Here is a 15125-nt window from a genome sequence, read left to right as displayed (position 1 = left end):
GTGGGCTATTCAATCTGCGGAGGATGCAAGCCAAAACTAGAGTGGAGGAAGTCACTGTTCGAGAACTCTTGTTTGCTGATGATTGTGCTCTGGCTGCTGGCTCAAATAAAGATCTACAGGACAGTGTGGACTACCTCTCCTCAGCTTGCAACAACTTCGGCCTAACAATTAGCACAAAGAAGACTGAAGTCTTATACCAACCTGCTCCTGGGAAACCCTATACTGAGCCAACCATCTTTGAGAATGGGCAAAAGCTTTCTGCCGTTGACAAGTTTATTTACCTTGGTAGTACACTGTCTCGAGCTGTGCACATAGATGATGAAGTCAACATCAGGATTGTCAAGGCCAGTGCAGTCCTTTGGACGTCTACGTGACTCGGTATGGGAAAGGACTGGGATCAAGCAGGAGACGAAATTGAAGGTCTACCGGGCTGTTGTTTTGCCAACTCTTCTGTATGGGTGCGAAGCCTGGACAATCTATCAGCGCCATGCCAAAAAACTGAATCATATCCACTTGAGCTGTCTGAGGAAACTGCTGAGGATCAAGTGGCAAGACAGAATTCCTGACACGGAAGTCCTTAGCAAGGCAAATATCCCCAGCATCTACACCATGCTTGCGAAGGAACAGCTTAGATGGACTGGTCATGTGACTAGAATGTCTTATGTGAGACTTCCAAAACAAGTCTTCTTTGGCGAGCTGAAAAATACGATCTTTTCGACATAACTTTGGACCATATTATCTATTCTAGCATAAAGTGTTCAGTCTTTGCTTTATAGGGGAGAGTGGGGTAAGATGAGCCAGTGGGTAAGTTGACCCACCCCCTGTTTCTAGGCAACTATGCACATTTGGTGTCATGAGACCATACATTCTGAAGGACTCCATCATTTCTATTTTGCTGTGAAGAGGAGATGCACTTGGGACAAAATGTAAGTGTTTTTTTTTTCACAAAAACACTTTTTTGCTTTTTAAAGTAAATTTTCTGCATTGCAGGTATACTAGCTGTGCCAAAGCAATATTGTCAACATATAAAACCATGTGAATTATTAAGCTAAAGGTTAGCCTGAATTGCTAAGGTAGGCTGTTTTTACCAAAATGGTGACTATGGGGTAAAGAACCAGTGGTTCAACTTACCCCTAACTTAAGGCACTAAAGTTAAGATAAGTTTTAAGCACAACATTGTTTTAAATATAGTATTGCACAACTGTTAACCATACATTATACATTGCATAAAAGCTATCATGCCAAGAACCTACAAAAGAAGAACCAACTGGGGCTCAACACCCTTAGAAGAAATGGAGAGAGCAGCCATTGATGTTGAGGGCGGAAAATCCATCAGATCAGTGGCGAAGGATAGAAATATTGACAGGTCAACACTGCGGAGATACATAAAAAAGGAGGTAAAGACAGTCAAAACAGTAGGGTACAGTGGAACAGCAGAAGCCAAGAGGGTCTTCACATTAGAGGTGGAAAAGGAGCTTGCCGATCACATCAAAAGGTTGGCTGAGCAGTTCCATGGCCTCACTCCATAGAAATGCTGTGAACTGGCATTCCAGTTTGCACAAAAAACAACATCCCTGTCCCCAACAACTGGAAAGAGAAAGGTCTAGCAGGTAGGGTGTGTAGGAAATTACATTATTCATTAAGACATAAAGGCTGAAGTGAAATTAATCATGAAATTAATTAAATCTATTTTGTTAGGTCGAGATTGGTTCAAGAACTTTATGGCACGCCACCATCTTTCCTGTCGTATGCCTGAAACAACACCTTTAGGAAGAGCTACAGCCTTCAACAAAACTACAGTCGGGGAGTTCTTTGACAATCAGACAAAAGTGATGGACAGGTGACAGAATTAATTTATTCCATAATATTAAAACAAATTAATTAATTAACAATTTTGTTGTGTGGCCACTGGTTTACTGAATGTGAATTATTTTTTTTGGGTTATATTTGTGCATGTGATTTTTGTGACGTGCCCTATTTATTCTGTGTTTGAGTCTGTTGCATTTTTTTGAGTTATTTATCCCAACACCTTGATCCTGGACTTTGTTGTCCCCGGCCCTGACTCTGTTACCCAGAGGCCTGAATGTCTTTTTTCTGTGTGTCTATTGAGAGAACAAAATACATTTTCTATTTTTATAATACTCCAGTCCCTCTCTCTTTCCTTTTATTTCCCTTTATTGGGATAGCCTGCTGATAAACATTTAAAATTCTGACGGTCGCTTAGCCGCGAGCGTCTGGTTGTGATAAGGGCCCCAACAGGTTACACAAGGATCCTGACTGATACACCTGAAAAGCAGGCAATAGAAATGGAACATGAAAAGAGAAAAAACAAACTGAAGGGGAAACAAGTAGCCAACATCAAAGAACAAGGAAAGTCCAAGAAGAAACAAACCAAGAAGAAACCCCCAGTGTACAGCAGCTCTGAGGAGAGTGATGTTCCCATCCCACTTGATGACAGTTCTGAGTGTGACAGCTCCCAGGATGAAAGTAGTGAACCAGACATCTCAGATCTGTCAGTTTGTGGCTTCATTATTGTGAATTTTGCGACCAAATGCAACAGCTACCATTATATTGGCCTGGTTGAGAGCCTTGAGGGCAATGAAGTTAATGCAAGATTCCTCAGAAGAATCAGAGGGAGCACTAGCAAAGACAAAGCCACCTTTGCATTCAAAGAAAATGACGTGGGATCTGTCCCACTGAATGATGTGCTGAAGAAGCTCCCTAAACCTCGAAAACCCCTGCAGCCTTGATGGACGGAATGTCCAATAGTCATTTTCACTGTGCTGAGGTCTGGAAGTTCAAACTGTTTTTTTGTTCTCACAAGTTCAAAACTGTGAAACTGTTTAACAAAATTGGAAATTAGAACTAAACACACTGGAGGGACGTTCTTTCTGCCAAACGTGTGTGTGTGTGTGTGATTGGACATGACTTGATTAACAGCATAAGAAATACAGCATATAACCATATTTCTTGCTCCTGAAAACTATGCTGGCAGTCCTTTAAATACAAAAAATAAAAGATTAAAGAAAATTAAACTTTAATTGGTTTGTTTTGTGTTGTTTGAGGTAGCTTAAAAAAAATAACATTGTTTGGAAAGGTAAGTGTATTATTAATTTTTTTTTTTTTTTTAAGAGGCAAGTTATTTTTTTTTATGCTTGCATAAAAACGTGAAAAATAGTATGGTCAATTTACCCCAGATGGCTCAATTTACCCACTGACTGGGATCAACTTACCCCTAGCCTGGGGTAAGTTGAGTCACATGAACACTTTTTTTCTGAGGTCATATTTTCAAGGCTTTTTGTCATAGGTGCATCCTTATATTTTCAGTTGATAGGCAACACCCAAATTAACAGTAGATGTCTTCATTGTACTTTTATCTCAATTTCCCTTGCCTGGAGATCCACATAAGTAAAAACTGGCTCATCTTACCCCACCCTCCTATTTCCCAGGCATATAAATGTACATTCATTGACATATGTCAGGAAACCCGATTCCTGGCCCGATGTCAAAGACCATGGACCACTGGTTCTTTTGTGAGTTGTAAGAAACATTGAGTCCAACTGTCTTTACTTTATAATCGTTTGTTTTAATCCCGTTTTCGCAGTTTGCTGCAGAATGTTTTGCCACTCAGTCCTGCTGGGGGGCGTGTTCTGGCGGAAAACTGACGTCAATGCATACTATCGCGAGAGTTGGGCATGAGACGGTTACCCTTTCAGCAGAGAGAGGCGTGGTCACCTGGCACGTGATGCTTTTCTCAGCGCTGGTCAGGACGGGCCAATAGCAGTCGTCTTTGATGATATTTCATTGAGTTTGGTGTCACAACTCACAGCTAGCTCAGTATGCTAAACACAACGTAAACTTTTCATTATTATTTTTTTTTCACATCTTACTATCAGTGATTGTAAGATTGCTCATGTTTCCCCTTCTGAAAGACCGATACATTCAGCTCTATATGAGCTGGAGTAACGTTAACCGATTATAACACTAACGTTAATTGTGCATGTTTGTGGTAAAATGCATATTTTGATGAATCGATTCGTCAATAAAATGAACAATAACATCAGCAGGCTGCATTGTAATCCATATGAGGGTAAGTAACAACATTCACAACTCCTAAACAATATTTAATACTTGATTATGGAATAATATCATCGGAGGCAAAAGGAAAATACATCTGTTAGTAAAATATGTGCCAGTTTCTTAGAAATGTAATCTTTGTGTTCATGTTGGTTTCATATGCAAAAATAGATGCCATTTTCAGAAACATTTGAATTTTAAATGCTAAGTTAGTGTACATAAAGTTAGTGTAAGTTAGTGTACATATCGTAATATCTTATTTAAAAAATGTTTAGAAAAATATGTGTTTTTTTTATAATACATTAATAATTTACAAATGAATCTCTATATTGTTCATCCTGCCCTGAGCTAAACCTTGCTCTGTCATAAAGTCAAGTCAAATGATCTGATATTTGAATGTTTTCTTTCCAAGGATCTCAACCTTTTATTGAAGTTTTCTTCATTATTAAATCAGGACAGTTGATATTTGTGACTTGCAGAAAAAAAAAATATATATATATATATATATATCATTACATGTGTGAGTTGCATTTTTAGTCTAAGAATAAATGAATATGTTGTTGATCGTACATATGTTTACTGCTGAACTCTTGACCCTATGTATACTGAAGAATACGATTTTCAATAAAATATTTGCATATGAACAATTGAAGCTCACTTTTTTTGTATGACTTACATGTTAGAACATGATGATGATCTAATGTCTTTGTGGTTGATTTTAAGCATTATTAGTATTATTGGCAATTGACTAATCACAAAACATTTGACAAACATGTGGTTAATATGACTGTCAGTAATGATTGTGCAGTTTGATATGATTTATTGACAGATGCGTCAAGGGTTTTGCTGAACTCGGGCTGTCAACCCGTGAGCCAGACCAAGAGAAAACACCATGAGAACGAAGACTCTGACGAAGAGCACATGATCAAAATGAGATCGCACCTGTACGTTTGCTGCCGTTACGTTGCAGACAGCTTTTGCTATAGAATTGTTAAATAATTTAACTTAAAAAAAAAAAAAATTCGTGTGATTTTCTTAGAAGAAATCCTGGAGATGCTGTGAATGCGGAGTCATGGAACCGCAGTGCCTTTGGAGACGTGTCCGTGAGCCGTCGTGTTTCCCCAGCCATGGAGAAGAACACACACCGCTCACACACACTGCTCAGTCCTGGGTCCCGCTCGAAGCCCCAGCAGGTCAGGCTCAGCGGCCACACACACCGCTCACAGGGAAACACACTCTATGCGCACAACGTTCACTTAACTTGGATATGATTCAGTTTTTTGGCATGGCGCTGATAGATTGTCCAGGCTTAATGTTAAAAAACATTTCAAAGTGTTTAAATGCATTTTTTTGTCAGATGGTACAACCAAATATTTTTTAAATATATTCCTAATTTTATTGTTAAATTTTAGTAAAGTAACCCTTAGAGTGTCTACAATGCCTAACACATTATTATGTTGGGCATTTTATTCATATTAATTTCTAATTATTGCATTCTAGTAGCCAGGTATTTAGTATCTTTAGCATCTGAATTTACTTTAAAAGATAGAAAAATAATCATACAAGTATACCAGTAAATGAATTGAATCGTGTTATGATTCATATTCATATTATATTCATTATTTTCACATCATATTATTATTATTTTAGTCCTGCAATATACAATTCATCTATGATATACATAATTTCAAATGGAATCTCCAAATTAATAAAAACAACATAAAGACAGTATTTTATGTTTTATTTATTTTTTAATACTTGTTTAATGGAATCGTTTTACTCAGCACTATTAATAAAGGCCAGTTTTACCTTATGTTACTGCTATGTCTCTCTTTTTCTCAATTTCTGGGGAAGATGTGTCTTTGGCTAGTTTACGGAGTAAAAGTGTCCTCTTAGAAGGGTAGCGTGACTGTAGTTGAACTACTTTAATACACGAGTAGCTTGTGAATCAGCAGTTTCAGAGTAGCTTCGCCAACACTGGTTCTCAGTCCCACTTTATATTAAGTGTCTTTAATTACCATGTACTAACATTTTAATTGATCATTTGGCACTTATTGTGTTCATACATGTTTTACATTGTACTTATATTTAAAAAAAAAACACTTGTGTTTTGAAAAACAACATGAACCAGTACATCATACCTAACAATCTCTTTATGAGTACATGGTAGTTAAAGACACCTGGTAACGCTTTACCATAAGGTTCATTAGTTAACGTATTAACTAACATGAACTAGCAAGACATGTGTTACAATATTAATTGATCTTTGTTAATGTTAGTTAGTAAAAATACAGCTGTGCATTGTTTGTTCATGTTAGTTCACAGTGCATTAACTAATGTTAACAAATACAACCTTTGATTTTAATGATGTATTAGTAAATGTTGAAATTAATATTAACTATGATTATTAAATGTTTTAGAAGTATTGCTCATTCTTAGTTCATGTTAACTAATGAACCTTATTGTAAAGTGTTACCAGACACCTAATATAAAGTGTGACTGATGGTTTCTTTGGTTGATATGATAGTGGCATCTAAAATTATTAAAAAATTATCATCATGGAAATAATTGAAAACATCTTTACCTGAAAAATAACTTTTTTAGAATAATAATAAAAAAATAGAATAGTAATAAACAAAGCTTGATGTATATATAAATGTATTATTTATTTAGCTTAAATTATGTTTTTATTTCATATAGGGACATTCATTGCAGTTGCACCACCTGACTTTTGCAGCTATTTTTACACTGAACAGGCTTCTACTGAGATACCTATGCTTCCAAGATCAGACAAAGACTTTTTTTAATGCAAGAAAGAAATGTATGATAAAATAGCATTTCCCTAATTTTATATTTGTTGTACCACCTGACATGGAAAGTGTACCAACCTACCCGCACTTGAAAGTAGCAGTTTTTATCAGTATTTGTGAGAGATCTACAAGCCTTTTCTCTCTGGCATTGTCACTTTATAATAAAAGACCCATGTTTGCAGTTGTGCCACCCTGACATTTGACAATATACTAATTCCCAGACAAAAGCCTGAGTTTCTCCCAAGCTTTCCACCCCCCAAGTTGGGTTACACTTAATATTCAACAGTATTATTGATCTGAATGCACTGATACTATTGGATGACATCACTAGTTTTTGCAGAACTGCTTTATAGATGAAATTCACTAATTTATTAATTGATGATCTTTACAACAGAACTGAATCAACAGACTTGGGCTGAACGAACACTATGCTCTTGTAGAGCTGCTGTACAAAAATGAACACTTGCATCATTCATCATCATTTTCCTGTTATCACTGTAAAGCTGCTTTAAAACAATTTGTATTATATAAAGCGCTATAGAAATAAAGGTGACTTGACAAACGTTTTTAAATGATCTCAACAGCTTTAAAACTACTGGTATTTATACAATTTGTTTAAATAAGAGGTTTTAAAAAAAAATGCCATAGTATTTTATTTTGAATTTCTTATTATTAAAACAATACTTTCTTAGTCTGTTCATGTGTGCGGACGGTTTTGCCACCTGACATTTTGGGGGTTTAAAGGGATACTCCACCAGTTTTTCTTATTAAACTATGTTATTCCCTTAACTAAGACGAGTTGATACATACCTCTCTCGTCTCAGTGCATGCACTATATCGATCTGTATTGCCGCAAAACTATGTTAGCACTTAGCTTAGCCCATGCATTAAATATGGGCCTAGCAGAGAAGCGACCAAACACTTCCACGTTTTCCCTATGTAAACACAGTTACTCGAGTAGTGTAACTTGACCTGGGCTGGTGACACAAAATAAACCGTTGCGCTTTTCTAAGCGTTTAAAATTGATGACTATATTGTATGGCGGAATACCATAACAAGTGCTTTTGAGCAGTTCGACTTGGCGCAATAATATCTTCACTAGTGAAAAGTCCTCTTACCGGCTCCCGCTTCCTCTCCCCCTCCCTCTGACATTTCCGTCAATACAACCAACGTGACATGCGCCGGTAGTAGTAGTTCGAGCGGAGTTGACGAAGTAACAGGTTGTTGGAAGCTAGTTAGCATTCTAAACAGCACAGGCTCTCAATTTCGGTCGGCATCTGTTCGCAACAGTCACACTTGCACCACCAATTGCTGTTTGCCCGTGGTCTTTCGCCAGCTCCGGTCTGTTCTTGATCATATCTTTCTTTCCTCTCACGGTCCATAAGAGCTAATTCCTCCTCCGTGTACTCGGGTTCAAACAGATATGGCTCTGGGTCTTCTACAAAGAAGTCATAATCATCTACAAAGTCCGCCATTGCAAATGATCTGCAGTTTGCTAATAGCACAGGTAGTAAAAGCCACGTTGGTTGTATTGACGGAAATGTCAGAGGGAGGGGGAGAGGAAGCGGGAGCCGGTAAGAGGACTTTTCACTAGTGAAGATATTATTGCGCCAAGTCGAACTGCTCAAAAGCACTTGTTATGGTATTCCGCCATACAATATAGTCATCAATTTTAAACGCTTAGAAAAGCGCAACGGTTTATTTTGTGTCACCAGCCCAGGTCAAGTTACACTACTCGAGTAACTGTGTTTACATAGGGAAAACGTGGAAGTGTTTGGTCGCTTCTCTGCTTGGCCCATATTTAATGCATGGGCTAAGCTAAGTGCTAACATAGTTTTGCGGCAATACAGAGCGATATAGTGCACGCACTGAGACGAGAGAGGTATGTATCAACTCGTCTTAGTTAAGGGAATAACACAGCCTTTCTCAAAGTGGGTGCCGCGGCACACTGGGGTGCCCCCTGACTTTGTCAGGGGTGCCGCCAAAAAATTACGTAGGCTAAAAATATATATATATATTTGAATTTACATAAATACATTCTTCTTCTTTTTAAACATATGAACGTATTAATAAAATTGTAAATTCATTTTAGATAAATATATATATATATAAAATTAACCATAAAAATCCGTCTCACAAGACCGAAGCAAGACACACACACAACTTGACGCAAGTGACGCAACCCATAGCAACGCGTTATAGCAACAACACCGACCGCGCGTCACACAGCAACTGCAGGCTCTGACAAACACACATACAAACTATACTATACTTCTGCATAACGTGTCTCTTTTTACAACAAAAATGTGAATTCTGCCGGTATTCAGACAGTCCCATGCATACAGATACAGATCCGGCCTACAATCGCCTACGTAGGCGAAATTTGTTTGACATTTCTAATCGTAAACACAGCCATGTTGAAGCCTGCAGTAATGTTTTTCATTGATGTTATGGCAGTCCACTCTGCTTATTGTTTTTCGAGAATCTTGCACTCCTGTTTGTCATTGTGCACGAAACTTCATGCCAATAAATCATCAGAAATATTGCTGACTTGTGCGCGTCTCAAGCGCACTCTTTACGCTCGTGCTAATGCCTGTTAGTTGTCCGTGGATTTGCCTATATTTGGCGCTGAAAATGGAAACGTCCTTAGACATGGAAAATCGATTTTACAATCGATTCAATGAACGTTTATGTCTCAAAAATCGATCAGGATTTTTTCACAAAAGTGATAGCCCTGTAAAGTTGTTATTATTATTGTTATTTACAGTTCGTATTATGCTCTGTTCATTACTGTTCTGTCTAAATAAACAGGACATTTGCATTTACATTTGGGTTATTTTTTAATTTATATTTTACACTGGGGTGCCTTGAGATTTTACGCACTTTTGAAAGGTGCCCCGACTGAAAAAAGTTTGAGAAAGGCTGGAATAACATAGTTTAATAAGAAAAACTGGTGGAGTATCCCTTTAAGATAAAAAAAAGAAATCTCAAGAAATCAAATGAGTATGAGATGTAAATACCGACCGCGTTATGGAGGATAATCAGATATTTCTTTTAATTGTATTTTTAACTTGTGTGTACTTCGCTCAAATAGGCCAGATCCAGAGAAACTGGAGCCAGGCTCAGGTGTAACTATAAGCGGAACCGTTCGGCCCGACGGTGGAAAGGCTGTTGTGTGACGCTGTTATCCACCTTATTCCTACGCCCCATGACGCTTTGCGCGAATTATGGGTGTAACTTCCGTTAAGCTGTAAACAATCAGTGAAAGGCAATACGTTAAAAAAGTGTCATAATGAGAAGACATTAATCTACTCACCCTTCAACCATCGAACATTAAAAGGAAATTTAAAAGTGCACTTTCAACAGACCAAATAACCCCAAAAGCGCGATTCTTTGGTTAAATATCACTGTAGTAGGTATATAGCCTGTATTGTGTAACAAGCCTTAATCAAAAATATTCATTAACTTCAGCATTACGTTATACTATTTCAAATATGTGATTTCCGTCATTTTGACAGATTATAAATTGCATTTACCTGTGAAAACAAACCTGGAAAGAGACGTGAGGATTTGAGGAGAATAACGAGAGATTCTTAGTGCATTCCAGTGAATTATTAATGGACTATATCGTAAATTAAATTCGGGAGAACGGACCACAAATGTGCCGTATATATGTTGTCCTTTTTCATACTTTTACAGCGGATTGCAAAGGAAAAAAATAAAAATAATCATGAGGAAAAGAAAGCAGCGACTGAAATAGATATTCTTGTTATAACATGTCACGTTAAAATACCAGTATAACGTTATTCTCATGATGTCTGAAAATAAATTATGAAGGAAAATTGACAGCTCATCCAGGCAAACTGACGGATCAGCTTTATTTGTAGGGCAACCTTATGATTTGAAATTATTCGTTTCAGCCTTTTTGAATGGAAGTTCCCAAAACCAGAAGTGCCACCCATAATTCAAAACGCAGTTAGGTCGTCAGGAATACGGTGGATGTGATGTGTTGCTGAAGTGTGGATATGCATTAGCATGTAGAATTGTCATATTTCCGAACAGAACCGCCCCTCTGTGATCACCTGTGCTCCTGCCAGCCGGCCCTGCAGTCTGTCCAGCTGCCACATGTGTCCCCATGCCTGCACATCTGCATCCACCAGCCAGACCACCGGTCGCTCATCCACCACTGACTGCGCGATCACAAGTGTGTGTTCTGAGTCTGAGTGAGCAGCACAGCATTACCAGCTGGTGTGGTTATAAATCTTACAATAAAATCACAACGTCTTCTCTTTATCCATTTGTAGGTGATACATGAATGATTGATTCTTGAAATGGCTCCCATGGAAATCCCTAATGTGTGCAGTGTTTGTGGTCCCCTGATCACGTGATCTCTCTGTTCCTCAGCAGACTCTGAGTGTGACCCTGTGATCGAGGAGCATTTCCGGCGCAGTCTGGGCCAGGTCTACGAGGAGCCCGTCTCTGACCTGTCCATCACAGGCTCCGTCGACGCCCACTTCACTAAAGCACTGGGGGACGCCTGGACACAGATCAAAGCCCGGGGCCACGCCGGGACTGACCCAAACCACGAGGGGCGCTGTTAAACCCACTCAAGCTCACACACCTGAACCTGCTCAGGTCGGATCACTTCAACACCCACACCATTGCAGCATTCATTTCAGTACGGCTTATTGAGCTATAAATAACTCTTTTTAACAACATGACATCATGACTTTGCGTAAACATACACGCCACTTTCAATTCAAGTGGCGTGTTATCTATACGCATTTTGAGCTATCCGCGTGTATGTCCACGCCGAAATCTTTTGCGTGTATGTCTACGCCATTAAACGTCCGAGTGATTCCGCGTGTATGTGTACGCCGTTAAATGTCCGAGCGAAACGAAGCAAAATCTATATCTACATCTGTGGAGCGATATTTCTTTTCCTAGGATGGTAGGAGAAGACTCATAAATGGTATTAACCCCAGTGACGGGTAGGTTTAGGGACGGGGTTGGGGTAGGTCATATATTTATATGTACATAATACAGTAATATAACGTTAAGTCAAAGGCGTTGATAAACACGCTGAAAAGCGATTATGCGTGTTGATAGCACGCCAAAAATGGAAATACGAATTGGCGTGTCATACATACGCCATTTCATGAGATCAGTCTGCTTTTTAATATGTCATGCTCTTTATATTTCCCATGTCTCTGCATCTAATGTGTGAATAACTTTAAGCAGAACTGCCAACAGAAAGCAGTGAGAGTATAATGGACTGACACTTTGTTGTGTCAGAGGAAACCTGACATGAAAAATGGTAACGTTTGACTTATCACTTGTTCAATAAAGTCAAATAAATGAAAAGGCGTTAAAACAACTGTTAGATATTACTAAAATGAATGTTTGATTTAATTTAAGAATGTGCTGCCTGCTTCTTGGACAGACAAGCCTTGGTCTGGGTCTCGAGGATAGGTCTTGTTCTGGATCTGGTCTTGAAGGGTCTAGTCTTGGTCTCGAGGATAGGTCTTGTTCTGGATCTGGTCTTGAAGGGTCTAGTCTTGGTCTCGAGGATAGGTCTTGTTCTGGATCTAGTCTTGGTCTTGGATGGTCTGGTCTGGTCTTGAAGGGTCTAGTCTTGGTCTGGGTCTTGGATGGTCTGGTCTTGAGGACCCCTTTGCTATAAATGTAAACTTTGAAAATGATGGCCAACCAAAGAGACGCTTAATTCTAGTTTGATGAACATTAGAGTGTGTTTGTGTTTTCCAGTAAGTGTCATTGGTTGAGGTGTTTCATGTTTGAGTTGTTGAGCTGGATTTGGTAAGAGTCATGATCTATCAAACAAACGTTCAAGTGCTTTTAACTAATTGTGTCCAATGTTTGGAAACTCCAAAATCAGTAGAAAAAAAAGAAAGATTTTTATTTTATTGTTTGTTTTGCATAAAGAAAATGAACCCAAGAACAGAAACATTCTTTTTTGTGCTGTGACATTATTTTCATGAAATCCTCCCAAAATACTCAAAGTACAACAATTGCCACCACGATAAATGCTTACAGCTGCGTTAAGATATGATTAATTGTCATAAAATAATGTTAAAGAAATCTAAATGGTTCCAAGCAAACTGCAATGAGCTTGTTTTTTTTTTGGCTCTCCCCTTTCTTTAATGCTTTAACACTCTTGGTTTTACATTGTGTTTCTACTCTTCACCCATTGACATGATGAAGATGAGCAACTGCTGGACAGTGTTTCTGTGTGTGTGAAGAGTCATGAGTGTGTCAGCGCTGGTTGACACTGACACATGCAGCATCTCTGGCTTGAGCGAGTCTCACTGCCATGACACATTCCTGCAATGATCAACAAAATTAAATCTAGCAAAGTGTTTTTTTATATTTCCGATTAAAATTGTATAACACATTGTTTTATCATGCTGGCATTAAATGACATAAACTCAGCCAACACTGCTGTGAGTACTGGGTTATTAATCGAGCGGCTGAGACAGTTACTGTAAACGTGTGTGTGTGTGTGTGTGTGTCTGTCATAATGCAGGATACACACTAAATGATTTAATTTCCTCATCTGTTGTCTTTCTTTTGTCCTGTTGTGAAGCAACACAACTTTTTTTTCGGGATGTAAAATATGACAATCATTACACTGTGTGTGATGAATAAATGTATAGTTCCTCATAGCAAATAGTCTGTCATTAACTGTTGTGTATGCTCATCTTTTTTACTTGTAATGTAACCGTCAGTTGTTCATTTAGATGTCATAGATGTAATAAGTGTTAACATGTTGAGCCATCTTTGCTAAACTGGTTCTTTAGTGTTGGATTGAACAAAGTCTCATAAATTGCCTGTTTGACATGGGTAGAGCTACATTATATATAGTAATATAACTAATCTTGAAATGACAGTGGCTTTGCCATTACATTCAAGCGCTGAATTTATTTGTAAAATAGATCAATACAAATGTAACTATGAATGTGAAATTGATTTGTAACTTTGTAACTTTCTTTTTTCTTAAAAATATTTTTATATAGTAAATAAAATCACTTCAAAGCAAACAATAATGTTTCTTGAACATTTTCCTGCACCCACATGTCACTATTTAGATGTAGCGTCAATCCCATCAAAACCCTCTACAGGATAATGATATTGTTTTATGCTGTATTGGCCTCTCATGGAGATATCATTCATATAATAATTGCATTTTGTATTGTAAAAACATGTTAAATTTAGTCAAGTCTACAAATATGTGGCACAAGCAGCCCACACACATGAGACCTTTAAACTTATATATTCTGGATTTGTAATGATACAGATTTAATGAGTTCAGTGAATTCATTCAGCTACTGATAACTATATTTAGCAGTTTTATTAGTCTGTAGCTATTACTTCATCTGGATGCTCATGTTCAGGTCAGTGTGCGGTTCATTATCCAGCTGTCTCTCGCCTGTACCTCTAGTGCTGAGCAAACATGTTTAATTGACCAAAAATACAGTAAAAACAGTCATATTGTAAAAAACTTGTTTTCTATTTTAATTTTATTTTAGAATGTAATTTATCCTGTGATGGCAAAGCTGATTTTTTAGCAGCCATTCTTTAATCTGTGGATGTTACATGATCCTTCGGAAATCATTCTAATGTGCTGATTCGCTGCTCAAGAAACATCAATGTTATGTTTTTGCTGCTTTCTGTGGAAACTCATCCTCCTGGGCCTGAAAAGGCGGAGAAAAGACTTGCAAGACCACAAACTGAGAACAGAAAGAAAGAGGTAGAAGCGACCTTAGGAACATTTCCTAATTTAGGTCAGAACACAACTAACAGCAGCATCCGAGAGCAGCATCCACACACACACACACCGAGTGTGTGAGTGACTCGACCTAGAAGACCCGTCATGATCAGTGGCGATAGAAGAACACATGATTAATCACACTTTTAGTGTAGCCTAATGCATTGATGCTTTCAAGAACTATACTTTCTGATACATTTAATGTTTAGCTTTCAAATATAATTACTATATTATCAGGATGATCTGGTTTCAGGAACTTATAGACAAGTAAACCCTTTTGCAAGAAGGAAAAAATAGGAATATTATATATTGTAAGGAGGCACAATTGACTAGATGATTTTGTATTTGTGGAAATGACAGAAAGGCATCTGGGCATTGTACAGGGGTTACAGGGACAAACAACAAGTGAGATGTCACTAGATCAGTGAGTGATCTGACCTGAGTGAGCCAGC

At 38.0% G+C, this 15125-nt stretch overlaps 1 protein-coding gene and 1 long non-coding RNA gene across 3 annotated transcripts; both read left to right on the top strand.

Moving 5' to 3' along the window:
• Window positions 1-773: 773 nt before the first annotated feature.
• On the top strand, window positions 774-1836 carry LOC130094741 (uncharacterized). The gene is made up of 3 exons (XR_008808002.1): window positions 774-926; window positions 1234-1610; window positions 1699-1836. It is a non-coding gene; the product is annotated as an uncharacterized LOC130094741 (long non-coding RNA).
• Window positions 1837-4006: 2170 nt separating this feature from the next.
• On the top strand, window positions 4007-11594 carry vgll4a (vestigial-like family member 4a). Of its 2 annotated transcripts, none has more exons than XM_056261496.1 (5): window positions 4007-4090; window positions 4907-5021; window positions 5120-5270; window positions 10950-11091; window positions 11295-11594. In XM_056261496.1, exons 1-5 carry the CDS (start codon window positions 4015-4017, stop codon window positions 11486-11488), a joined length of 678 nt encoding a protein of 225 aa, XP_056117471.1. In that variant the 5' UTR covers window positions 4007-4014; the 3' UTR covers window positions 11489-11594. The 2 variants fall into 2 exon arrangements, with proteins under 2 accessions (XP_056117471.1, XP_056117460.1); XM_056261485.1 differs by having other exon boundaries at window positions 11292-11594.
• The last annotated feature ends 3531 nt before the right edge of the window (window positions 11595-15125 follow it).

Source organism: Rhinichthys klamathensis, unplaced genomic scaffold (assembly GCF_029890125.1).
Source record: "Rhinichthys klamathensis goyatoka isolate OS25496 unplaced genomic scaffold, OSU_Roscu_1.1 h1tg000010l_1, whole genome shotgun sequence".
Lineage (NCBI taxonomy): Eukaryota > Metazoa > Chordata > Actinopteri > Cypriniformes > Leuciscidae > Rhinichthys > Rhinichthys klamathensis.
The sequence above is the reverse complement of the archived record's forward strand: the minus strand, read 5'-3'. Positions and strand labels throughout refer to the sequence as shown.

Coding starts and splice junctions, on each gene's coding strand:
- vgll4a (XM_056261485.1), top strand. CDS start 4,015: ATGCATATTTTGATGAATCGATTCGTCAATAAAATGAACAATAACATC. Junction 4,091..4,906: donor GCATTGTAATCCATATGAGG/GTAAGTAACAAC, acceptor ATTTATTGACAG/ATGCGTCAAGGGTTTTGCTG. Junction 11,092..11,291: donor CACTGACTGCGCGATCACAA/GTGTGTGTTCTG, acceptor TCTGTTCCTCAG/CAGACTCTGAGTGTGACCCT.